The sequence below is a fragment of the Manis pentadactyla genome, chromosome 15 (assembly GCF_030020395.1).
Source record: "Manis pentadactyla isolate mManPen7 chromosome 15, mManPen7.hap1, whole genome shotgun sequence".
NCBI lineage: Eukaryota > Metazoa > Chordata > Mammalia > Pholidota > Manidae > Manis > Manis pentadactyla.
This window is the reverse complement of record NC_080033.1, coordinates 83,107,324-83,133,011: the sequence shown is the minus strand read 5'-3', so window position 1 is coordinate 83,133,011 and position 25,688 is coordinate 83,107,324. Positions and strand designations below refer to the sequence as shown.

The 25,688-nt window shown below is 56.7% G+C and overlaps 2 protein-coding genes and 1 non-coding gene across 5 annotated transcripts in view; all 3 read right to left on the bottom strand.

Moving 5' to 3' along the window:
- Positions 1–17,425: 17,425 nt before the first annotated feature.
- On the bottom strand, positions 17,426–19,618 carry RPL13 (ribosomal protein L13). Its single transcript, XM_036924287.2, has 5 exons — positions 19,276–19,618; positions 19,055–19,196; positions 18,696–18,869; positions 18,204–18,260; positions 17,426–17,609 (listed from the first exon to the last, which is right to left on the bottom strand). The coding sequence occupies exons 1-5, from the start codon at positions 19,377–19,379 to the stop codon at positions 17,451–17,453; spliced, it is 636 nt and encodes a 211-aa protein (XP_036780182.1). The 5' UTR covers positions 19,380–19,618; the 3' UTR covers positions 17,426–17,450.
- Positions 18,921–19,004, bottom strand: LOC118931655 (small nucleolar RNA MBII-202). The gene has a single exon (XR_005032467.1). It is a non-coding gene; the product is annotated as a small nucleolar RNA MBII-202 (small nucleolar RNA).
- A 3,209-nt stretch (positions 19,619–22,827) lies between the features above and the next one.
- The window catches only part of SPG7 (SPG7 matrix AAA peptidase subunit, paraplegin), a 33,827-nt gene continuing 30,966 nt past the window's right edge, over positions 22,828–25,688 (bottom strand). For all 3 annotated transcript variants that reach the window (XM_036924285.2, XM_036924286.2, XM_057493051.1), the window contains 2 exons: positions 25,499–25,576; positions 22,828–24,032 (listed from right to left, as the gene is read on the bottom strand). In XM_036924285.2, the coding sequence (XP_036780180.2) occupies positions 23,865–24,032; positions 25,499–25,576 (246 nt within the window). In that variant the 3' untranslated portion in view covers positions 22,828–23,864. The remainder of the gene's footprint in view (positions 24,033–25,498; positions 25,577–25,688) is intronic.

Below are 25,688 nucleotides of genomic sequence, written 5' to 3'. Positions count from 1 at the left end.
GCCAGCTCCTGGGCCCAGGGGACAGACTCCACCACCGGCCCCAGGGGGGCCACTGGGGCCTGAGAAGGCCCGCCGGGCTCAGGCAGACCTGGCGCAGCTCACGGTCAGGAGGAGCAGGGGCCTCCCGGGGCAGGCCTCGGGCTAACCCTCCAGCTTGTCTGCGGAGAGACTGCCAGCCGGGCAGGTGCTGTTCTCCCAGCTGCTTCTTCCCCCAAAGGCACACCTTTCAGCAACGGCCAGGCCGCCGCTCGGCTCAGCACGCCTGGGCGCCCCTCACTAGGGTTTTGCTTGTCACGTTCCCCGATGGGCCCTCAGGCTCCCGAACACACCAGCCCGCCGTGTGTGCCACTGGAGTTCCCGAGGGCAGAGGAGTGCTGGACACACCCCACACCCTTCCCACGCCTGCCAGGGTACAGCCCGTGGCTCCTGCCACCCCGAGGTGGTCTCCGGTTGGCTTGGGGCCTCTCCCGGGGGTCCGCCTGTGGCCATACTGTCAGCTACTGAGCTGAATTCCCACGAGGAACTCCAGGTAGCTCCAGTTCGGTTGTTCAACTTGGTGCATTTGCACGCACAAGACACCTGAGGGTAAGTTTAGGGAGAGCGCACCATGTCCGTCTGGGCTGCAGGGTTGCCCTCCTGGGTGAAGAGGCACCCAGGCCGAGGGCCCAGTGGTGCGGGAGGCCCTGGCTGTGGTGCCCCTCACACCCGGTGGGCAGGTTGAATACCATGTTGTCTCTACTGCCATCACCAGCTGCTCCCTCAGCAGAGGCACCTCCCATTGGAGGCCCGCTGTCCTGGGAGCTTTCCTCCACCTCAACCCCACACCCCCGTGCAGTGCCATGGACACCCCCACTGTCAAGACCTCAGAAGCCCTGCCCAGACAGGCAGTGAGTCGCCCACTGGGGCATCCACGTGGTCCAGGACTCTCAACTGCTGTTGGGGCTCAGGGTTCTGTCTGTGAAAAGCCTGGCCTGAGGCTGGTGGGCACTCAGGGACTGGGTCGGCTAAGGGGTCCCCCAAGGCTGCCCTTTCCTTAGACCCGCACCCCGGGGCCTAAGCCCAGGTGGCCTGGCAGTGGCCCTGTGGTTCCTCCCTGCAATCCAGCCCCAACTGCCCTCTGGTGCCCCACAGGCTTCCGTGGGAGTGGCTGGGGGGCAGCACCCTGTGAATGAGGGCCCGCAAGGGCCGCTCAGATGCTGTTACCCCCACTTCCCAGCTCTAGGGACCAGGGCACAGCTGCACAAGGCCAGGCCACTGGCTCGGCTGGGGTTTGAGCCCAGGCGGAAGGGTTCAGGGCTTCAGAGCTGTGCAGGGGCCACTGTTACAGCTTCTAAGGTTTTGAACCACCCAGGACAGCATGAGGGGAGAAGGGGCCCCCCACCTGCTCTGTACCCGAGAGTCCAGGTCCCACTGCCTGAGGCCACCCTCTTGGCTTCTCAGAACTGTCTCTGCCCCCTTTCCTGGTGGGACTGCAGTCTGATGCACCCCGATACTCCTACCTGACAGAGAGAACTCTCTGCCTCCCCGACACCCCGTTTCTCAGGCCCTAACCCAACCTAGGATTCATCAGTGAGTGTGCCACACAAGGCCATGTTTAGGGGCATTTGCACACCAGGGGCACTAGATGCCACCTTCTGCCCTTAGGGCTGGATACAGGTCAGGGACAACTCTGTTCCCAGGGATACAAAAGTGTCCCCGCGTCCCAGCCGGGCTGGCTCACTGCCACCTGCCCGTGTTCAGGTCCCCTGAGCTACAGACCCCACCTCCCACCATGCTTGACATTTTCTCCCTAGAATGTTCTGTGACCCCTTGAAGTCCCCTCCCTTTAGTACACAAGGAGCTAAAGGTTGTCCCCTCCCAGTGCCTGTGACCATGACATCCACAAAAAAGAGGTGACTGGACAGGGAAGAACAACCTGGCTCCTTGTAAAACAATTGACCTTTAAAACATCATTTGTTGGATGTGAGACAGGAAGGCAGGCTGCGGAGAGGGAGACAGGGGCTCAGAGCCCAGAGGGGCTGGGAGCGGCTTGTCCCTTGACCCACACCCTTTATGCCCCAGAATACCTCTCCACTGCCTCAGATACCAGCACCCTGGGCACGTTTTGACCCGATTGCATGAGTTACTGTCCAAGAAGATCTGGTGCGTCCAGAAGCGCAGAACATTCTGAGCACCCAGGGGTCACAGCAGCCCTCGTCCTGACAGAGATGGACCTGGACGGGTGGGCCGCTCCTCGGACGAATCCTTTCCTCCCAGTGGAGCCAGCCCTGAGCTGGGCAGACACGGGGTGCATGGCCAGGCAGCATTCCAGAACAGGAAGGCTTCCTAGAGGAAGGGGCAAGTTGGCTGAATCCTGAAGCACTGGTAACAATGGAGGAACATTTTAGGCAAAGACGGCAAACTGGAGGGGCTGGCATGGGCTTGCCAGCCTCAGTGGGTCTGGACTTCATCCGAAGGACAACACGGAAGTTGTTGATTCAAAGATGGGATGCAGGGGAGCCCAGTGGGTCAGGCTGCCCCTCGAGCCTGTTTCCCATCTGTGACCAACAGGACGGACTCCCAGCTGCACCCTGCTGAGCCTGGGACCCCACAGGCAGGCATGATGCTCCAGCTATCTCCCCTCCAAACAGCCCCTCCCAGGGCGTTGGCGCCCCTCGACCCCGGGCCCCTGGCCCCCAGCCCACTCACCATGGCTGATGATCCAGGCCTGTCCCCAGCAGGCAATCCCCATGTGGGTGAGCTCCCCTGTCAGGGCCCCATAGCGAGAACCCCACCAGCCACCTGCCCCAGCACCCTCCCCAGGATGGAAACCTCTCCTGTGGGTCTCCCAGCTTCCTGAGCACCCAGCTTGCAGTGGACACTTCATCCTCGTGGGGCGCTGGTGCCCAGCTTTGCAATAGCAGGTGCTGCACATGTGAGTCTTTGGTTACTACACAGTGTGATTGTGAGAGTGCAACAGACACACGACAGAGTGATCAGAGGCTTACTTACATACACACACAGAAACTCCCACAACCATGCTCCAGCAGTGTTATTCACAACTGCCAAAAAGAAGAGACGATGCAAACATCCATCAACAGGTGAGGGACAAAACAGGGTCCAGCCACACGGCAGAGTTACTCAGCCGTGAGAAGGACTACAGCACGACCAGATGGAAGGCCCTTGAAGTCATGATGCTTGGTGGGAGAAGCAAGGCACAAAAGGCCTCATATTGTGTGATTCCATTTATGTAAAATGTCCAGAACAAGGAAAACCCCTCCATTTACAATTGCATCAAAAAAAAAACTACCTAGGAATAAACCTAAGGAGATGAAACCTATACTTTAAAAACTACAAGACACTCATGGGAGAAACTAAAGAAGACACCAAAAAATGTAAATCTATCCCGTGCTCATGGATAGGAAGAATTAATATTGTTAAAATGGCCATCCTGCCTAAAGCAGTCTACAGATTCAATGCAATGCCTATCAAAATACCAATAGCATTCTTCAACAAATGAGAACAAATAGTTCTAAAATTCATATGGAATCACAAAAGATCCTGAATAGCCAAAGCAATCCTGAGAAGGAAGAATAAAGCAGGGGGATTACACTCCATGATTTCAAGCTCTACTACAAAGACACAGTAATCAAGACAATTTGGTACTGGCACAAGAACAGACCCATAGATTAATGGAACAGAATAGAGAGCCCAGGTATAAACCCAAGCATATATGGTCAATTAATATACGATAAAGGAGCCATGGATATACAACAGGGAAATGACAGCCTCTTCAACAACTGGTGTTGGCCAAACTGAACAGCTACATGTAAGAGAATAAAACTAGATTACTATCTACCTCCATACACAAAAGTAAACTTGAAATGGAACAAAAACCTGAATGTAAGTCATGAAACCATAAAATTCTTGGAAGAAAACATAGGCAAAAAATATATATAAACATGAGCTACTTCTTCATGAACATATCTCCCCGGGCAAGGGAAACAATAGCAAAAATGAACAAGTGGGACTACACCAAACTAAAAAGCTTCTGTACAGCAAAGGACACCACCAGTAGAACAAAAAGTCATTCCACAGTATGGGAGAATATATTTGTAAACAACATATCCGATAAGGGGTTAACATTCAAAATATATAAAGAGCTCACACGCCTCAACACCCAAAAAGCAAATAACCCGATTAAAAAATGAGTGGAGGATATGAAGAGACAATTCTCCAAGGAAGAAATTCAGATGGCCAACAGGCACATGAAAAGATTCTCCACATCGCTAATTATAGGGAAATGCAAATTCAAACCACAGTGAGATACCACATCACACCAGTTGGGATGGCCAGCATCCAAAAGCCAAGGTACAACAAATGCTGGCGAGGATGCAGAGAAAGGGTAACCCTCCTACACCATTAGTAGAAATGTAAGTTTGTTTAACCGTTGTGGAAGGCAATATGGAGGTTCCTCAAAAGACTAAAAACAGAGATACCATTTGACCCAGGAATTCCACTTCTAGGAATTTACCTAAAGAAGACAAGATCCCAGATTCAAAAAGACAGATGCACCCCTATGTTTATCTCAGCACTATTTACAACAGCCAAGATATGGAAGCAACCTAAGTGTCCATCAGTAGATGAATGGATAAAGAAGACGTGGTACATATACATAGTGGAATACTATTCAGCCATAAGAAAATAAATCTTACCATTTGCAACAACGTGGATGGAGCTAGAGGGTATTATGCTCAGTGAAATAAGCCAGGCAGAGAAAGACAAGTATCAAATCATTTCCCTCATTTGTGGAGTAAAACAACGAAGCAAAACTGAAGGAACAAAACAGCAGCAGAATCACAGACTCCAAGAAGGGACTGGTGCTTACCAAAGGGGAGGGGTGGCAAGGGGAGAAGGGGATTGAGGGGAGTTATGATTTCATAACACACATAATGTAGGGGGGTCATGGGGAAGGGAGTACAGCACAGAGAAGACAGGTAATGACTATAAATCTTACTACGCTGACAGACAGTGACTGCAATGGGGGGAGTGAGGATTTGATAATATGGGTGAATATTGAAACCACAATGTTCATGTGAAAGCTTCAGAAGATTGTATATCAATGATGCCTTAATTAAAAAAAAAAGAAGTTGGGAGTCATAAGCAAAAAAAAAGGAATAAATAAATGTCCAGAACAGGTAAATCCATGGAGGCAGAAAGCAGATTGCCGGGTACCAAGGGCCAGGATGGGGGTGCGGAGTGACTGTAAGGGGTCCAGGGTTTCTGTTTAGGATGATGAAAACATTCAAAGTTAAATACGGTGATGATTGCATGACTCTGACTCTACTAAGAACCACTGAATTGTGCATGCTAAAGGGGTGATTCTGTAGTATATAAATTGCAGCTCAAGAAAGCTGTTATAAAAAGCATACACGTAGTTCAATGACTCACTGTGCCGGAGCTCCTGCCCAAGCCAGGAAATAGGCTCTGGAACCCCATGATCCTCCTGTTCACAACTCCCGGATCCTTACCTCGCTTTGGAGCTTCCCGGGCTCACAGTCTGACACCTGCGCCTGGCTAGTGCCTGGCACTGGGCCTGTGGGTGCCAGGCAGGGGGCGTCTTCCCCGAGGGCTGCAGCCACATCTCAGACCCCACAGGAGCCACACATCCTTCCCTTGAGAGGTGGGGTTCATGGCCCTCCACCTGTTTGTGACTTGCTTGTAGACAATAGGATGTGGTAGAAGGGACCCTGTGTGATTACCAGGCTGGTCCGTGCTGGGGACTGGTCAGTTCTGTCTCCCTGAAGTTCCTACCCCTCTGGGCAATCAGGTCATGAGCATGGAGCCCTCACGGTGAGATCAGTGCGGTCCCAAGAAGAGACAAGAGAGATGGTCTCCCTCGGCCACGTGAGCACACAGCGAGCAGGCGGCCACTCATGGAAGGCAAGCCTTGCCGGCCCCTGAGCCTGCCGGCCGCTGATCTTGGACTTCCAGCCTCCAACCATAAGAAGTAAATTTCTGTCAAGCTGCCCAGTCTACGGTGTCTGTTACAGCCGCCGGAGCTGTGAGACAGCTTAGCTAAGAGAGCATCTGCATGGTCCGCTGACACGCTTGCCTGTGGTGCTCTGAGCCGCCACCCTGGGAGGCGGTGGGGCGCATGTGAGCACTCTGCCTGACACCCCCATCAAGGCCCAGATCACGTGGAGCAGGGACTCCTTGTCCCCTGGGCCTTGTCCCCCGCTCCTGGCCCACAGGTCTATGAGCACAATTAAAAGGGTGCTAAGCCTGGGGTGACTTTCCCCCAGGAACATTAACTGCATGGGGCTGTTTCTACTCCCAGCCCCAGTCAAGGTCCCCTGGGCACATGCGCACACCCATCTGGCATGCACACCACCGTGGTGAAGCCAGTTTCTGCATTTTCAGCAGCCGTGCCGGATTCCATCATATGGAGGTGGTGGTACATTAGCCACGTCCCCACTGGATGGTGCCACTGATGCCACGAGAGAATACTCGTCGCCCTGCACCCGGGCTAACGCACCCAGAGGGTAAACTCCACATGTAATTACTGGGCCAGAGGCCATGTGCACGCTATAGCAGCTCCAGAAGTTAGCCCGATTGCCCCGATGACCTTGTCCCCGACTGGCACAGAGGCCGTCCCTCCCGCCACCCTCACATTGGGGTTAGTGCCTCCACATCTGAACGTGGGGCACAAACAGTCCATCGCTGGCGGTAGGCAAGCTGCAGCTCAGTCCAGCCCTTGCAGCAGCCGCAGGACCAGCCCTGATGTCCATCCACTAGCGAGCAAGTGGCCAGCCGTGGTCTCTCCACATGTGGAGCAGGACCCAGAACAAGACAGAGCTGCCACCACACGTATTAATGTGGACAAACATCATACAAGGTGTGTGGGCAGAAGGAAGCCAGACATGAGAGCTTGCCATTCTGCGCGAGTCCGCATGTGGTGTCTGGGATGGGTCAAGCGCGCTGTGGCAGCCGTGGTCATGGTGGGGGCCACATGGGGCTGCCCAAGGGGAGTTTCTGATTATGTGCCATGTGAATGAGTGAAAATTCGGGCTGCTGGCGAGGTTGGAGTCACAGGTGGATGCTTCCTGGGAAGTGCTGAGGGGCTGGGGTCGGGGTCTGGAGGGTCAGACTGCTCTGTGCAAGTTTGGTGGACAAGGACCAGACCCAGGTGCCCGTCTGGGCCTCTGGAGGGAAGGGCTGTGTGAGGCAGTGTGAGCTTGGACATGGGCTCCGCTGCGGGGCTGCCCTGCGGGTCAGTGGAGCGGAGGTCTCCGCGGCCACGGCCTGGCGCGATCGGCGCCTGACACCCTGAGAGCCCCCCCACCGCCCTCAGCCCCCCAGGCCCACAGCCGGTCCTGGTGCCAGACTGCCGTATCCCCACATCCTTAGCTTGCTTACATCTGCGTTTTTCCAAATGAGGTCATATTCACAGACTCCAAGGGACATACCATTTGGGGGCCGCCACTCCACAGCTATGGGTTTAATTAGTGTCCCGAGTTACAGATGGGCTCACAGATGCCAGACGGCCCACCTGAGGCCACCCCCCTGGTGAGGGCGTGACAGACCCAGGGAGCGCAGGGGCACGGAGCGCTCAGACGGCAAACAGCCCCACTCAGGGCTGTGGCCTTGTTCAGGCTGTGGGTGCCCAAGAGGGCTCTGTTCTATGGTCACTCCAGGATGAGGGGAGCACGTGGCAGCCATGCAGACATGGCCATGCCTCATGGCAGAGGGACAGAGGGCCTCCCCCTGGCATGGCTAGAACTAGGGGCCACATGCCAGAAGAAGCCCCCAGCAGGTTTGGAAGATACAATTAGGGCTTCCTCACCACCCTCCTCCTCAGACATGCTTCTCCTGGGGGCTGCAGCACAACCAGGAGGCACAGAGGGGAGGGGACAGCTCCCCCGGGTGGCACGGTGAAGCCGTGGACACTCCGCGTGGCCTGTGTGGGCCCAGCTCCAGAGCCATGCAGGGAGAGCATGCTTGGCAGGGGGAGCCCAGGCACTCGAGGCTGCTGTGTGGCTGCCTGTGTGGTCTCCGCCTAGCAGGGGCACAGGTGTGGCAGCCAAATTTCTGTCCCTTCATGGCAAAGTTGTGCCCACTGTTGGGGTGGAGGAGAGAGGCACCGGATGGGCGGGGACAGTGGGTGTCAGTGCTGTGGGGGGCAAACAAGGAGGCTGAGGGTCCCAGGAGGGGCGTCCACCCTGGCCGGGGGCTGCAGCACAGGCCTCCATTGTGAGCTGGTGGAGGAGCTGGAGGCACTTGGGGCCCCCTCAGCTGCACCCTGGAGCAGGCGCAGACACGAGGGCACACAGGGTCGTGGTGAGGTGCAGACCAAGGGGGGGTGCCCTCTCCCCAAGAGCAAAGGGCCGGCTGCCCGCGGCACCCCAGGAAGGACCGCTGTGGGGCCACGAGGTGGGGTGGGCTCCATGGCCCCTTTTCCTCCAGGAATAGTCCATTTGTTTCTCTGCCTTTTGTTCCCAGGAGGTGCTGTCAGATTTGACCCTTTATCTTCCTTGATTCTGCCCCCTCAGGACCCAGGTGATGGACGCCTGCTGGCCTCTCCCTTTGGAGGTGAGGACTGTGATCAGGGCCTGAGCACAGCCGCGGGGGCAGAGGGGCCTGGAGGGCTGCTGGCTGGTCGTGGAGGGATGGTCATGGGCCCTGAGGCCCCCACACAGCATGCAGGCTGACATTCCCTTGCTCAGTCTCTGCAGGAGGGTCAATTCAAGAAAAATGAGATGTGTGTTGGCTGTGTTTCCTGCCTCCAGGCACACTTAAAATGGAAACAGCTGGATTGAATCCCCAGTAAGCAGGGGCAGATGTCCAGCCACAGTATGCCGGCCAAGCACATTCAGAGACAGACTCAGCCAGACACTAGAGTGTGGACAGATTTTAATCAGCAGTGACTGTGACCACAGAGGGAAGAATCCAGTGTGAACTGAGCCTCACGCTGATCTGTGCAGGAGTGACTGGCACTTTGAAGGGGGAAGGAGGGGTAGCTGCTCAGAGTCAGGGATGCAGAAAGGCACAGAAAGGGGAAGGACCCCCAAATGCTCTTGCCAAGAAAGGTGGCAAAAAGCAGGGTGACTGGGGTTGCACAGGAAAACTCTGAGCTCCAGACGGTGGTGCCCCAGGTCAGCACGCAGGTGGGGCTGGGAGTTCTGTGGACAGTAACACAGAAAACACTGTTGCTCAGTAGGAGCCTTGAATTCTTTGTAATTCTGGTCCAGTTTCTCAAAAAGACCTAGAGAAAAGAGTGGCATTTCTTCTACTTGGGGTTCTCTCTAAGAGCTCAAATGCATGCCCGCTTTGGCAGACACCAGTAGGTTCTCTGCGTCACTCTCCAGGGCCCGAGGCAGGAGCCGCCGAAGGCCGGGGTGGACAGCTTCACCGTCCGCGGCCTCAGCCGCTCAGCTTGATGAGAATGAGTCAAGGATGGTATTAAATAGTCGCCACACTTTAAAAAGGCAGGGGGGCATCTGGGCTGCAGGCACTTGACCCCATCAGGACTGCCCATGGCTGGGCTGGACAAGTAGGCACTTTAAGGAGCTTGTCCGGAGCAGTGCCCAGGGCCCCAGGTCAGACTCCAAGAGAGGGTCACCAGGCCCCCCTCACCTGGGGTGCAGGAGGGAACCGGCTGAGTAGTGAGGCCCTTCCCACAGCCCTGCCCTGGACCCCCAGGCTGCCTAGAGGGTGGCAGGGGTGCTGCAGCAAGACTGGAGATGCCAGCCGCCTGGGTTCGCCCACCGGCCCTAGTGATTCTACAGTCCCTGCGCCGGAGCCACACCCTCCCCACAGGTCTTGCCCCGAGGCCGGGCATGCCCCCCACCTCCCAGGCCCCTCGGGGCTGCCTCCCCCTTCAGGCCAGTGAGGTGGCACAGGAACACCACACTGCCAGCGGCCCCCGTCCCCAGGAGGCAGCGCTCAGGTGGCAGGCCCTGGTCTGTGAATGGGGTCAGCGGCGACTGCCCCTCAGCTGCTGAGGACCAGTGACTTACTGGGAGAATCCCCCCTTTGCTGGCCAGCAAAGAGTATATGACAGCGCTGAGGCTCAGGGACTCTTGCCTTGCCCCTGCCACAGTGAAGTGAGCTGAGCCCAGACACAGGGCAGTGTCCCCACCCACCCACCCAGGCTGCCGAGGTCTCAGCCCCTGAGCATCCCAGTCGGGAGGAGCGAGTCAGGGCTGGGCAGAAGGGAAAGCTCTGCAGCACCTGGAGGGAGGGCCGGGTCCCCAGGCTTCCCTTCTGGGCTCTCCTACCAGGAATAGGGGGTCGCTGGCTGTGGAAACAAGCACTCCCTGCATGCCGGCTCTCAACACCCCCCAGGGGGCTGAGCTCAGGGACCTGCTCAAGGTCATAGCACTGCAACTTGAAGTCTGTGTCCACACCCATGGCCCCTAACCTCAGCTCCCCTGATGGCCATGCAGACCCCGCAAGGGCGGCTGAGAGCAGGTCCCTTTTGTGGTCTCAAGTTTATGTGGGTATCCAGACACATGTGTGTCCGTATATGTATCTGTACATGTGTCCGTGGATCAGCGCTGATGTGTGCACCAAGTCCCGGGGCCCCTCCACAGATCTCTGGGCACTTTTGGTGGCCAACCACCTCAATCAACAAGCTTTTAGGGGGCACCTGCTGTGTGCCAGGAACCTTGCTGGAGAGAAACTTGTCATCCGAGAGCAGTTAGCCCCTGGCTGTCCTTGGGGTCTCGGGCTAGGGGGTCAGAGTCTGACCAGGTTGGGCCTGGGAACCCCTTTCTGGATGGGTCCCACAGCTGGGTGGGAACAGGCCTGAGACCCTTGGAAAGGGCCTGACGCTGCCCTGAGCTTCAGCCCCACCCCTGGACCACCTTGTCCCAGCAGCAGAAGCAGTGTGGGAGAGGTGTCGATGGAGCAGAAACTACCTCCAGCCCATTCTCTTTGCCAATTTCTGCTTAAAAGAGTAGGGCACAGGCCTGGCCAAAATCCATGGCAGGAGGACAAGAGGGTTTAGCTGGGGGGCCAGAGGGCCAGGGGAGCAGGGACCAAGTCCCGGGCATGCCAGGTTCTGTGCTTTCAGGCTGCTCAGGGCTCAGCTTTGGCCTCCGGGACTCCAGTGACAGGTCAAGTTTGCTCCCCGGCCTAGTTGGGCTTTGGGACTCAGCCAAGGAGGCCCAGGGGCAGATGGTGTTCCCAGTGATGGGGTGGTCCAGGCTGAGCGGGCTGTTCTCTGGCGTCTGGGCTAGTGTCCTTGGCGCCTGGCTGAAGAGGAGAGAGCCAGCTGAGAACCAGAGGGCTCGGGGCCACATGGGTGCTCCTCCCTCTGCCTGACCAGTCTCTGTCACCCACTCTGGGAAGATGGCCCAGGCACCTCCAGAAAATTCTCTCTGTAAGACCGTCTGGAGCTGCTCCTGGCCCCCCAGATCCTGCGTCTTGCCCAGCCCAGCTCCCCTGCGCTGGAGGCAGCCCGAGTCCTCAGCCCACCAGCCATGTGCGTGGGCTGGCGGTTGTGGCTCTCAGGTAAGGGTCCAGGCCTCCCCAGAGCCAGCTCCTCTAGGACCCTGGCCCACCTGAACCCTGGGCGAAGCCCCTCGGCCTCTCTGAGCTTCCCTGGAAATAAGAACGCTATATCCAGGCAAGGGTCTGGGCTCTGTTGGACACAGAGCCCCCAGCTGTCCTGCCTGGGGCTCCTGGCAAGGCTCAGGCCCTCCCGGGGCTCCTTCGCATGCCAGGCCTTGAGAGCTTTCCCCTGAGGTCTGACTCCCCCTGAGTCCTACTTGGAAGCTTGACCTCTTCCTCCCGGCCATGCACTCTCCGCGCTGACTGCAGTGACGTCGAGCCACCCCGACGAGTTCAGCAGCTTGTGCTGGGCTGCTCAGGCCAGTCCTGCCCTTCGTCATGCCATGCACAGTGCCAAAGTGATATGCCATTCTCACCAAGGAGGGGAAGTGGAGAGGGGATTCAGAGTGTGCAATTTCCAGAGATGAGGTCCAGAGACATTAACAGACCCACTGGGTTCTCTTTCCTCCCATGGTGTGGCTTCCTCCGCAAGGCGACCTGGGGCCTCTCTTGGAGGCTGACTTAGAGGAGAGGCATCACCGCGGCTCTGCACACGCTAATAGAAAGAATCGGCAGAGGAAAACACCCGATCCTCTGCTGCCCTGGTCTGAGATGTGTGGCCTCACAAAGGGCTGGGAGAGGCACTAGGTGGTGGGGGCCACCTGCCCTCCCCACTGGCCAGTGCACACAGGCCCTCAGGACAAGGGCACGTGGGAGCCCTTGCAGCCAGGGCAGGAAATGAGATCCCCTTCCCTAAACTTTGCTATTATTGTTAAAGAGGAGGTAATAACATGTGCTTCTTGTTGAAAAACTACAAAATATGGCTAAGCAAGTAGAATTAGAAGTTTTAGCATCCAGATATAAATACTGTTAATGTTTTGATGTTCATCCTCAAACTTTTTTTCATGCAAATCTGTATTAATTTCCAAAAGTTGCCCCCAACCCTCTGTACGTGTGTCCTCAGGCCGCCAGCACGGGGACGGTCCCATGCCTTCTCACAGCCGAGTCCCTGGTCCTAGGACTGTGCCTGGCACACAGCAGTGTTTGCTGAGCAAGGTCCCTGTGTGTGTTTCTGGTTTCTAACCTGTTTTTTCCTTTTTTAATTTTCAACATTGTGTGGCCTTCTTCCATGCCATAGCTGGAATGTTTGTGTCTCCCCCAAACTCTTATGTTGAGCCGCAACGCGCAAGGTGACGGTGTTAGGAGGTGAGCCTTTGGGACGTGCTTACATCACGTGGGTGAAGCCTCATGATGGGACCAGTGTCCTTAGAGACCCCAGAGCTCCCTCACCCCTCCCGCCACATGGGACACCGTGAGGTGATGCTGTCTATGACCCAGGAGGCAGCCGTCACCAGAGGCCAAGTCTGCCAGCTCCTTGATCTTGAACTTCCAGCTTCCAGGACCCTGAGCAGTCAATGTTGCTCACAAACTGCCCAGTCTGTGGTGTTTCTGTCACGGGAGCTGGCGGGTGACGGCGGTGTGGGCCAGGGAGGCAGGCAGGAGTGGTGTCCTGGGGGCTGGCTCCCTGTGGGCGGGGATGATAACTCTGTAAGAGCCTCCGGGAGGGGCTGGAGGGCCCCTCATCACACCTCCTCCTCTCCAGGAAATACCAAGCTTACTGGGCATTTGTCAGAAGAGCAGCAACAGGCCCAGCTGAGGCCCCGCAGCTAGAGACAGGGAGACAGGTCCATGCACTGCCCCACATGACCTCTGGCGACATTCCAGTGTCTGCAGCCAGGACCCCTAGGTGTCTGTCCAGACCCCCACCACATGGAGCCCCCCTGGCCACGTGGAGCAGCAGCTTGGGGTCATTTACGGAGGGTCTGTGCTGGCTCCTTGTCATTACCAACTTCCTTTCCCAGCAACACGTGAGGGGGCCGTGCACCCAGACCACAACAGTGAGGGGACAGGGACATGGCCAGTGTCTAGAGGGTTCCCAGAAGGAAAGCTCTGTGACAACAGGGTGGATGTATAAGATTTGTTTCCTTTTATTCAATGTATCCCTACAGCCTGGGACACAGTAGGTGCTCCATAAATACTTGCATAAATGAATGCCTATTCTCTCTTCATCTGTTTGCCCTTAATTCCCTCCATGTCACTTCCTACCATCTCTGGCCCCCTGACCACCTGTCTGCCCATGCCAGTCTCGTCATCAGCCTCTGCCTACTCTTCGTGGCCTGATGCCCCCGTGGTGCCTGACATGTGGCTGTACTCAGTGCCTGTGCAGTGAAGGTGCTGGATGGCCAGTGCCAGGCAGGCCCAGAGCCAGAGCTGGGCCAGCACTCTTGGCATGTCAGGTCTTGTTCTAAGCAACTGGAAGTGACTCTGCGAGGGGGCAGAAAGGACAAGGACACTGGGGAGTTCCTGGAATTGGGGAGAGAGAACCCCCCCAAAGTCCACAGAGAGGACAGCAAGGTTGCATCACCAGGATGGGACCAAGGCCAAGGCAGGTGTGGAGGCTGGTGACGTGGCCATGCCTGCTGTGGGGGAACAGGGCCTGTCGGCTCCGACGAGAGGAGGGTTCTGCCCCTCACAATATTCACGGAGAGGCCCCTGTACGGCTCTGATGCTGGAAAGCCAAAAGAATGACCAATATCCACTAGAGACCAAGCTTGTGGTCCTTCTGCTATACTACACTGTCCCCTAAGAGAGAATATCCCATCCCCTCTCCAACCCACACACCCAAGATATAAGCAACACTGGAAAGGAAGAGAGCAGCCTGGAAAACAATGTGTCACAGTAGGACAAAAGGTAAATTTCCTTAATAGGCAAAGAGCTGCTACAATTCAAGAAAATGATGAACATCACAATAGAAAATAGACCAAGGATGAAACAGGTGAGCTACAGAAAAAGGCAGGCAGCCAGCGAATATGTGGGGAGGCTCAGATCAATGAGCAAGTAAAGAAATGCGAAGGACATCCACAGCGTTCTGCTGCCGAGGGCGTTCTGATGCCTCCACCCTGAGAGGGGCCCTCCACAGGCCCAGAGGGGACCGGGAGACCTGGCTGGTCTGACACGACCCAGCGCAGAGCACACGGTGTGAGCCACGTGCGGCCATAAAAAGAGAACGCCCGGGAGTGTTCGCTGGAATGTGAGACCCGCTCTGGACAGATGCAGAAACCACTCCAGGGTCTCGGAGGGCAGAGCGGGAGAAGGGAGGCCTTTGTCTCGTGTTTGCATGCTTTTCTCTTACGGGCTTTTTTTTAAAAATGAAGAGCAGAGTTTTCTTCTATAACTTAAAAAAGAAAAAAATATCCTAACATTCAAAATCATAAAATAAAAACGATCAAGTGCAAGCACCCACAAATAAAAAACTAATGCGTGAGACACAAGAAGAGAAGAGAATTGTCCACCCCTTCGTGTCGGGCCGCCTCCTACTCTGGCTTGAACTGAGCTGAGAAATTGGAAAAAAGCCAGGCTACCTACAAGGGCTGTAGTTTCCCTCTAAACTACAACAACCCAAAGCAACTGGAAATTAGTGTTAAGTTTTAATTCTTCCTTTTAAAAATATCACAATTTTATATTTTTACAAGACAACTACAGGATACAGATTCAAAATAAAACCCTTCCTGGACAGGTGACGGTCCCACGCATAGAATTCACAGAGACACAAAGTCAGACGCACTGTGATCATTTAAAAATAATCAAGAGAGCAAAGACACAGCCTGGGAAGATTAAACAAAATTCCTAATGTGTGGTTGAAAAAAAAAAAGGCAAAAAAAAAAGTAATAAATTGAGAAAACTTATTTGCAATTCCTGCCAGACCAACGCGCATCTTGGGAGGCAGAGGGAGGCACGGACCCTCCTGCAGATCGGCAGTGCCCGGACGCCCCCTGGTGGCCACCGCGCGCATTGCCGGCTCCCGGGCACCCACTTTGGGAACCTCTCCAGGAGCTGCGCCTGCCGCGCACAAAGAACCATCTGAGAAGGCGAACGTCTGCCTGGAGGCGATGCTAAATAAGGCCCCCACGCGCTGGTGGGGCGCTGCACTTTTGTTGCCTAAGCTGTGTGCCTACAAGCGTACAGCATAGCGGGGCCCCTGCTCAGTGCCCAGGTCATCAGAGGCCCAGGCTGGGGCAGGACCGGGTTCCTCGCCGGGACAGCGCGGAGGTCCCTTCTACTGCTGCCCTGCGGACCCTGCCAGGCACGCGCACGAGCGGCCTCTCCTAGTCACCCTTCTGCCCACGCTCAAGGGGGCTCCTGGGGCCCCGCTAGGATCAGCCACCCCAGTGCCAGGGGAGAGCCAGTAGACAAAGACCCCCCTGCCCTGGAGCTGGCAGACACGGGAAGCAGCCCTGAGGGGGCGTGGCCCCAGAACCCGCCTGCACCCCTGCCTACCACGCTCGCTCTGTCTTGCCTTGGGCGATACAAGTTCCTGGTCACTACTTGGCGTGCATTTAGGGCTCAGGCTCCACCTCGCGGGGAGCCTTCCTCAGCCTCAGGATGCTGGACGAGGGCTTGGCGCTTCCGCCGGCTCAGCGGCCCTGAAAAGGACCTGGAACGGGGAGCTGGGCCGGTGCCGGGTGACACAGAAACCCACAAACACCCCCGAACTGCAAGGGACAGCTGCTTCTTGCTCCTTTGGGTCAGGGGCAGGTCAGTGGACCAAGCAGATCTGGGAGAACAAGCAGGGTCCCAGCACCTTCGAAGCCTTTGGATGTTTCCTGTCTGGTTCCCGAGCTCCAGGTAAGCAGAACCAGGCCAATGTACAGGCTGGTTCCGCTCCGCTCGGGGGCGGGGCCCCGTCAAGCTCGCCACGCCCTCTGGCACTGAGCTCAGAACCTCCAAACATAAAGGGGAAAAGGACCCGAGGCAGCTTACCCAGTGACAGAGCACTGCTGCCATCGGCACTGGGAAGCCAGTGGTGCACCAGGGTGCATGCAGTCCCCATGCCTGGGTCCCCCTACCTAAGGCCTTTCTCAAGGGCTCACTCCAGACAATAGAAGGCCCTCCATTTGGGTGGGGTGCAGCCAGTGGCAGAGCACTGAAGGTAGAACCACGCCTGAGGAGAGGCAGGTCTCCTCCCCTCAGCCCCGTGGCTAGAACCCAGCACTCCCGCCCCACACCCCCTGTGCTCCTAGACAGTAGCCAGGGCGCCAGCAGAGGTAGGGGCCTGCCCTTGGGCAGGCCACCCACTCAGGTCCCTAAGCACCCAGTGGACCATGTCCACTGGGCTGTCTAGAGGCATTGTCAGGACACAGCCTAGGCTCAGATTCCCACCTCTCCAGTTCAGCTGACCTTTGAACCCACCAGCACCACGTATATGTCAAGCACGGAAACCAGCCTTATAAAACCTCAAAGCCAGAAACAGCAGCAGCAGGCCCCTCATCACCTACTGCATGACCTTTTGGAACAGGCTCCAGACCAGCCCCAGTGGGAGTGGGTCCAGGCGTGGGATTCCACATCCCTGGCAACTCCCCAATGACCCAGACAGTAAGACATTAAGTTCAAAACACTGCCAAGTCCTGCTGTGGCCCTGCTGCTACCAGGGACACCAGGCTTCTTCAGGGTGGGCAGCGGTGTCCCGGCCACTAAGCAGAGTAGTATGAGGACACTTTAGGGAAAAGCCAGAGGCCAGTTTTCTGCGCTACAAAGCTGGGTGAAGGGTCCGCCACCAGGCAGGGCAGAAGTGCACAGGCCCAGGAAGGGCCTGAGCACAATTCAAAGCAAGGCTGCGGCCCCAGGTCCAGGTCCCCAGAGACTAACACACTAAAACTCCTCTGCTTAAAAACTGGGCTGTGACCTCAATGGGCAAGGCCCGGAAGCTGCTCAGCCGACAGCTGATCCAAGTGACCCTGAAGTACAGACAGCAAAATGCAACCCAAAAAACGCCCTCACCCCTGCCAGACCCACCCCATGCCCTGGACAATGGTCACACAGACGCTGCAGATTTATCACAAGCTCTCAGCAGCCCTTTATTTTTTCTTTTCGACATCCTGCTCTGCAGCTTCCTTAGCCCTTTTTGCCCGGATGCCAAAGAGCCGGGCGTTGGCACGGGCCATGCGAAGGCTGGCGAAGGCCTTGAAGTTCTTCTCCTCTTCTGTGATGACCCTGGCTTTCTCCTTCTTGTACACCTGCAAGAACACAGGGCTCGAACCTCGCCCACAGTGAAGCCGGCATCAAAGGCCAGCAGAACCAGAGGTCCTGGTGGGAGGTCAGCTAACACCGCACCTGCCGGCCCACTGCCAGACGGCTACACGGAGGCCACCAAGAGGGCTTAATAACCCACCCTGGGACTTAGAAACAACCCCAAACTCCGAGCAGAGGCAGAGAAGCAACCACCCCAGACATGTGAAGGGCAGGCAGGAGGGGGGACGCCGTGCTTGGGTAGACGGACAGCAATACTGTGGGATGTAATGTGGGCCCACGTTCCACTCCCAAAGTAACCTCAAGGGCCTGATCGATGCTGGGCAGGTTATAAGATCACCAAATATAACCAGAGAGTGGCCTGTGGCCTAAGCTTTCTGAGAGCAAGAAGCAGAAAGCCCCAAATGAGGGCCCCCAAAGTTTCCCAAGGGGAGGACAAGGCCCTCCCTCGAAATCTTGTCTGGACCTTCTTCCGGGGCTGAGGCTCCTTCTCGGCCCCTTAGCAATCTTGAGCTGCCGCCCTTCACTCCCTCCACCTCAATCCCACCCATCAGTGCTCAAGTCCTCGCACAGCCACTTACGTTCCGTATGGGCATGACTGGTCCTGTCAGCTGGGTGGCCAACTTGAGTTCTTCAGCCTGTTTGTCAATCAAACGGAATGGTCACGTGGGCTCAGCTTACCTCCCGAAGGGCCCTGAGATGCTGACTGACAGCCCCGCCGCAGGCCCGCCACCACGCAGACGGTGCCCTCGTGGGCACACACGCCTGAACAGAGGGATGCCACCAACCTCATTCTGGTCTTACTAGAAATATTTGTCGTATATGAAGCGTCCAAAGAAAAACACGAGAAACTAGCTTTCAAACAAAACCTCGTGGGCACCTGACAACTCTGAATCCTCCAGGTCACAACTACCCACAGGGGAGCCACGTTTTGGGAGATAAAAAAAAGGTTGTGGGCAAATGTGTTTCCTTCTCCCCAGCTGGGCCCCGGGACAGACGTCAACGCCTCGGCCAAGCCCCGACCCCACGCGCGGCGCAGCCCCGGGGGCCGCCCCGCCCCGCCGGCCACTCACAGAGCTGTCTCCCTTCCTGGGGGCCGAGGGCTTCCTGGGGAAGAGGATGAGCTTGGAGCGGTACTCCTTCAGCCGCTGGACGTTGGCCTGCAGGGACTCGGTGGACTTGTTCCGCCGCCTCGGATCCACGGAGATCCCGATGGTCCTCGCCACCTTCTTGTGGATGCCCGCCACCTGCCCGGACACACAGATGGAGCCCCCGGGGCCCCCCGCTCTCCCCGCCCCGACGCAGGCGCTCGGCCGTCAGATGGAAAAGGGTTCACACGTGCTTTCATCAGGGCAGTGCAGCGATTCCGGAGACCGTCATCACCGGACCGAGCGCGCGCGGCGGGCCGGGCCTGGGGGTTCGGCCGACTCACCCTCAGCTCCTCCAAGCTGAAGCCCCTGCCGGCGCGCACTCTGGTGTGGTAGCGCACGGTGGGGCACCTCACGATGGGCCGCACGGGTCCCGACGCGGGGCGCGGGGCGAGGCGGCGGGCCTTGGCTTGCCGGGCCTTGCGTCTGCGGACAGCGCGGAGCGGCGGTCACCCCGCGGCGCCCCCGCTCCCCGCCGCCCCCGGTCCCCGCGGCGGCCGCTCACCTGCGGATCTTCCGCGCGGGCTGGTTGAACCACGTGGCCACGCGCCGCTGCCAGTCCTTGTGGAAGTGCGGCTTCAGGATCATGCCATTGCGGCTGGGCGCCATGGCTACTGCCTACGAGTCTGGGGACGTGGGGAACGGGAGGTGGGTGAGGGCCCTGGATTCGGTCGAAGCGGCGGCCTCCGGCCCGAGAGCCCGGGCCACGGCCCGACGCCGTCTACGGCTGGGGTCCGAGGTGCCTCCGGGGCCGCGGCGACAGCAGTCCTACGCCGATGGCTGCGGATGAAGCCCGGCAGCGCCGGCCTAGAACACACTCACCTTCTCCGAGGGAGAACGGCAAGCGGAAAGGAAGTGGGGCTGCAAAGCACCCTGGGATGGCGTGGGCTCGGCGAATCGGAAGCGCCGGAGAGTTCTGGCCAATTAGGGCCGGAGAGCGCGGAAGTCACGTGCAGCGCTGTCCCCCACCGCCCTTGCGGCCCCGGCCGGACGTGGCGCCGAGGAGAGACGGCGGTTTTTGCTCGGCTGCTCTCTGGCTGGTACGTGTTTTCACGCCTAAGCCTCGCCCTCCAAGTCCCAGTCTTCGTCCCCTCCGTGCATCCTTCTGGAGACCGTTAACTCACCGAGTGTTTGCAGGCGGGGCATCCAGGCCGAACGCGGCTGTCGGAGGGCGGACAGCGGCCGTGAGTTGTGGGACCCAGGCCCGCGGCTCCGACTGCGGGCGTCCGGAGTGCTCCGGCCCCCGGCACGTCCAGGACCCGAGTCTGCGCGCCCTTCTCCGCCAGCGTGGGAGGTCGCCACTCCCACCGCTGTGAGCCCGTACATCCCAGTAACCCTCCTTAGTTCCCACACCCGCCCCAGTCACCAAGTTTCCTTCAAGGAACACGTAATCGACATTTTAAGACTTTCATGATATATAAAAAAGGAATTTGTAAGTCTGTGACCTGCACTGAGTAAACGGGTTTGCTGGTAGTTTTCTGCCCTGTTGAGACGTCCTTGGGTGTTGAAAACAGGTTGGGACCCACCGAGGAATTACAGGTTATGGTCAGGGCTACAGGCTTGTATGATGGGCAGAGGGCGTGGGCATGGTCGAGGCGCTGTCTGCTGACAAATGCACCGAGCCTACAGCGGGAGTTCAAACCTAGGCTCCGCCGTTTCCTGGGTGCGCGCTCATGAACCGAGGGCAGTACTAGCCCTGCTTTACCGGTGTCCGCAAACGCATGGCTGCAAACGGGAGCACCTATCCGTGAACTTGGAAGTGGTCTGTGAGGTTAATGTTCAAAGTCTCTTGGGTCCGCCATTTTCACAAACACAGACTAATCTTGGGAGGTCAGTGAGCCGCAAGTCACTACAGTGGCTATGGAGTTAAAGCTTTTGTTATTTTAATTTTCCCGTTCGGTGAAATGGGAGCAGCTGCTGGGAGGTCCCAAGACACAGCACCGTTCGGCAACACACAGTAAGTCAGAGACGCTGGTGGTCAGTAACACAGGTCCGCTTCAGGTGACAGAGGAGCCGGTGTGGCGAGGGCGGCCCAGGAGGGGAAAGCGAAGGACCTCGTTCAGTCCTCACAAAGACCTTGAGGGCCTATCGCCTGCCTCACAAATCACTTTGTCCAGTGAAATGGGGCTTGAACCCACTCCATCCTGGGCAGTTTAACTGCAGCAGAGCAACACTGCGGACGTCTGGTGGGTAAATAATTACCTTGCTCCGTGATAGAATGTTAGCTTATACCTCCATGATTTTCTGACCCTTTTCAATGACCCGTGAGGGCCGTGGTACCTCGCTCTAAGCTGGAACACCTTCCACTTTTATACAGACCCGCAGATTCATGCAGCCCCATCCGCCCCGACCCGGGGCCCCACCTGCTCCTGGTTAAGCGGCTGCCCTGGGTCCCAAGTGGGGGTTCAAGGCCTTAAGTCGGAGCTGCTGCTCAAAACGGAGCGAGGACCAAGAAAAGCGACTTAGAGACCTGGGTCTGCTGCACACACCGAGCCCGACAAAGAATATGGTTTTCCATACCTGAATGCACCACACTCACTTCCTTGGAAGTGTGAGTAGTACGCCAAGACAAAAAATTCTGACCGATTCTGCTGGAAACGTACACATCTCTCACTGGGGAAGACTCAAGAACTGTTAGGAGCCCTGGTGAAATACTTGGCTGGCTCAGGGTTTTACAAATCTCTAGCTGTAGGGACAGTCCCCACCCCTTGGCACAGAGCTCCACAGCTGAAGGGCTCTTGTCCCAGGCCCGCTAATGCCCCTGGAAGCGGCGTTCGGCTGATTGCGACGGGGACTCCGGGGCAGTGTCCTGCAGGTTTGGGAGCATGTCCTGCCCTGCACGGCCTGCCAGTATTTCCTCCCAAGTCTGAGCCCATTACTCAAGTCAGTGCCTGCTCATTCCGCATCTGATCATGACTGGCTTTGAGGAAAGCCAACCCAAGACAGTCAACAGTAGCCTCTGCTACCCTTTCAGAGACACAATTTTTAAATTAATACCATTGCAGTACATGATTTTATAGCGTTTTGGGGATAAATGTCATGTTGCTATAGCACTCTGAAAACATTAGCATGCTCATATCACATAGACGTGGCCTGACAGTTGAATTAGGAAACGCAGTAGCTATACTGCAAGGATAGGAGGTCACACTGCTTCATCACAGACCTCATGACAATCTGGCCTCTCAACTTTCCAAAATGGTGGCCTACACATAACTCGGGATAGAGGCTAATCAGATTCCTGGAGTATGAGAAATAATGTCAGTGAAAGGCAGCTGGAAGTATGTTATGATCATGTTTTCTTTGAAAGGTGCTTAATTCTTAAAAGTTCTCGATCACAAGAAAATTCTGTAATTGGTGACAGCTCCTACCTAGATTTATTGTGATCATTTCGCAATATGTAAGACTATGGAATCACACCTGAAACTGATACATTGTCAGTTATACAATAAAAACTTTTAAGCATAAAACCAATCATAAATGTTGACTTATGAGAATACATCAAAGTGGAATAAAGATGATCTAAGAACTAGGAGTTAATTTTCTTTCACTATTCTCTGTCTTCTGGGGCTCTGATTGTGTTAAATGTACATTTACCTAAAGAATGCATCTGTTACAAGACCTCACGTACCTAACACAGACACATGCTCTGGTAGCTACACTCAGGCCATGCTGTACCCACTCTGCCTGGCAGAGGGCCGAGGTCGCAGGCCCAGCATGGAGCACACAGGGTGCCTGATGCAGTCCCACGCTGCTCCAGGGGACCACATGCTGCTGCTGAAGCCTCTCCACCCAAGAACCCCCACAAGAGGTGTGAGGAGCACTGTCAGTCCCCAGAGGACACAGAGGAGGTACAAGCTTTGGTACCATGTGTCTGATGTCGCCTATGACCAAGCAGCCAGCCAAAGTCCACAGACACGTTGATTCTACAAATGTGAGGGCAGCGACTGTCCCTGGCCAGGCAGCCAAGGGCTGGGGGAGCAAGTGGCCCCTCTTCCTGCCATGTGCACCCTATTCCTGGCTCAGCATCTTGGCACTCTGCAAACAGAATTCCACAGGATAGAGAGCTGGCATTTTAATGGGTACAGTACAAAGGGGTGTTTATCCACCATCAGGTGTTACAGCAATTGTGGCCCTTGTGCAGATACCAGCTGGGACCTTCCTCACTCTGTGCCCACCTCTGGAAATGAATTTAGAGAACTGGAACAAAGGCAGTCTTCTCACAAACCCAGCACCAGCAGAGCTGCCTGCCCTCAGGGCATGGAGTGGGAGGGACAATGACAGGGCCACCCATTCTGCAGGAGGTCCCATAACCCCTGGCCCCAGGCAACCAGGCAGCAGGAACACCTGAGTGCATGCTACACCCCCCTGGGATTAGGGGAGCCCAGTGCATGCAGCCTGAATTGCAGAGACAGGGTATCCTAGCTGTGTCCCCCAGTCCCACAAAGGGACTCTTCACTTGGTCATGGCATGGTTGACACTATGAACTGCAAACCCAATGGGTCATCTGGGCTACAGCTGGCCCCATGGTGCAGAGATGGGACTCTCCACCCACAGAACTTACTAGAAGGTTCCACACTTCCCCCACACAGCACAATGAGAGTAGCAAGAAGTCTCCTCATGAACCCGCCCACAGGCAGCAGATAGAGGTGTTAGAATCCTCAAGCCCAGTGAGCACCCCCAACTGTAACCCATTAATGAGCTTGAGGTCAGCGCCCAGCACAAGACAAGCGAGAGACTGACTGAGGGGCCCACTCATTGCTATCCCACTGCATTCCAACCCATCATGAGTGCGGGGAAGAGCCTGCATACACAAGCTCCGGGCAAGAACAGGTGCACAGACAGCTGCATTGCCCCTGGGCCCAACTGCAACCGAGGACCGTGGCCTGGGCCTGAGCTGAGAGCTGCCCTGCCACCGGGCACTGGATTCACCTCTGCCAAGACATTTAGTGATCACGGAGGGAAACGGGCATGGCAACCACAGCCCTCCAGCAGAAACTGGGCCAAGGGGAGATCAAAGTCTAGGCCGAGAGGAGCTTGTGGCACAGCCAGGCCCATCAAGGGGGTCCAGCTATTTGGGCCAGGGCACCTTGTCTCTCAGAGGGGGGTCTGCTGAGGCGCCTCCTCCACCGCATCCTGCTCCGACTGGGCGCTGCTCCACCGTTGAGGCGCAATCATCTTCTTGGGCCCGTGAGGGGGCGGGCCGATGAGGGCCTCGATGTCCTCGTAGTTTATCACTTCCTTTTCCAGCAGGGCATTTGCCAACTGGAAGAACAAGCAGGCACTGTGAGCCCCGGATGAAGACACAGGCCAGCCTTTGAGCACAGAGTGCCCAGAAGAAGGGGCGTCTGTGAGCAGGATTTCCTACACAGGCAGGTGGCTTCAGAGAATCCCTCCTGTCTTAACCCGGGAGCTGATCCCACCTGCCAGCCTCAGGCATTTCCCCACTTCCCTCATGAATCTCCGCTCACTTTGGGCATCTTCACCTTCCTTTACCAAAGTGTGTGTGTCTGCGTGTGGGGACTGGGAGACTGAGATGTGGACCCCCGCCCTGATGGCCCCGGGAGGGAGGGCTGGGGGTGAGTGGGGACCGGGACCTTGCAAATGGGAAGGCAGCCTCTGCGTCCCGTTGCGGCCATGGGAAACATGCCCGCTGGAGCCTGTGAGCGCCCTCGCCAGCAGCCCGTCTCTGCTGGCTCAGACCTGCCCACAAGAAGCTTCCTTCGCTCGCTGCTCTGACAGCCCTACACTCCGCGGCCACTGGCTGCGAGCACATCATGCAGACCGGAGGTAGGTCATCCTCGGCCACCACAGGAGCCCAGGTCTGGCTGTGCAGTGGAGACAGGGATGCTGCTAACAGCAGGTCTTGGTTCGTCTGGTCTGGGTGGGCCTGAGGTTCTCACTGCACACAGCTCCTGGTGAGGCTGTGCTGGCCTGTGACACCAACGCCCATGAAGCCTGGCCTGGAGGAGCCGCTGCCTCACTTTCAGGAAACAAAGTGGGGACAATGGCCCGTCCACAGAGAGCTGCCCACCTCTGCTAGGAACACAGTCAATTCCACTTTGAGGGTCACCTTCCCCATACCAACAGCCCAGGCTCACTGTGAGAACACCAGCCAGACCCCAACAGGGAGACGTTCTACACACCAGCCCAGACTCCCCAAATGGCCACAGCTGTCAGCCGAAGGAGCAGCAGCCCCACCCAGATGAGGGGACGTCAGCCTACATGTGTGTGGGACCCTGGGTAGAAAGGAGACAGGAGGTGGCGCCGAGGAAGCCGAGAGCCAACCGTTAGTACAAATGCACCAACACTGGCTTGGTGCACTGTGAGCATGCCACTGATGGAGGGTGTTAACCCTGTACTGTCCTGCAGCTCTTCTATAATCTAGACCATGCTAAACTTCATAACTGCTTAAATTCCAGGAAAAGTTTAAGAGGTGGGCAAAGATTAAACAAAACAGTAACACTGGCAAGCCCAAGGCTGGGTAGTGGGCACAGGAAGGCTTACTACACCCCTGTCTGCTCTAGAGGAATCAGCTTGATGCAGTCATAATAAAAAGCTTAAAAAGTGTGGACAACGGTAAGATTTCAGTGGAGCTGGGGACACATTTTGGTTATGTTGTTTTGTTTAGTTCTATGTACATTTGGAATTCTCCACGAGGGTGCAACAGGCTGTGTCAACACAGTGCAGTGAGGGCATAGCAGACCCGGAGGTCAGGAAGGGGCTCTCACCGCCTGCAGCTTGTCCAGGTTGGCCTGTAGCACCTGCTCGGTGTGCCTGTAGGCCTTTGCCACCAGCAGCTTCGCCTCCTGCGAGTGAAAGAGCAGCTCAGTAACGAGCAAGGCCTGCTGGCCTGTATGCACAGCATCAGCTATGCCTGGTCCTGGCCCCAGAAAGAGAACCACAGTGCCAGGAACGCAG

Coding starts and splice junctions, on each gene's coding strand:
- RPL13 (XM_036924287.2), bottom strand. CDS start 19,379: ATGGCGCCCAGCCGCAATGGCATGATCCTGAAGCCGCACTTCCACAAG. Junction 18,870..19,054: donor TCAGCTTGGAGGAGCTGAGG/GTGAGTCGGCCG, acceptor GTGTCCGGGCAG/GTGGCGGGCATCCACAAGAA. Junction 17,610..18,203: donor CAGTCATGCCCATACGGAAC/GTAAGTGGCTGT, acceptor GTGTTCTTGCAG/GTGTACAAGAAGGAGAAAGC.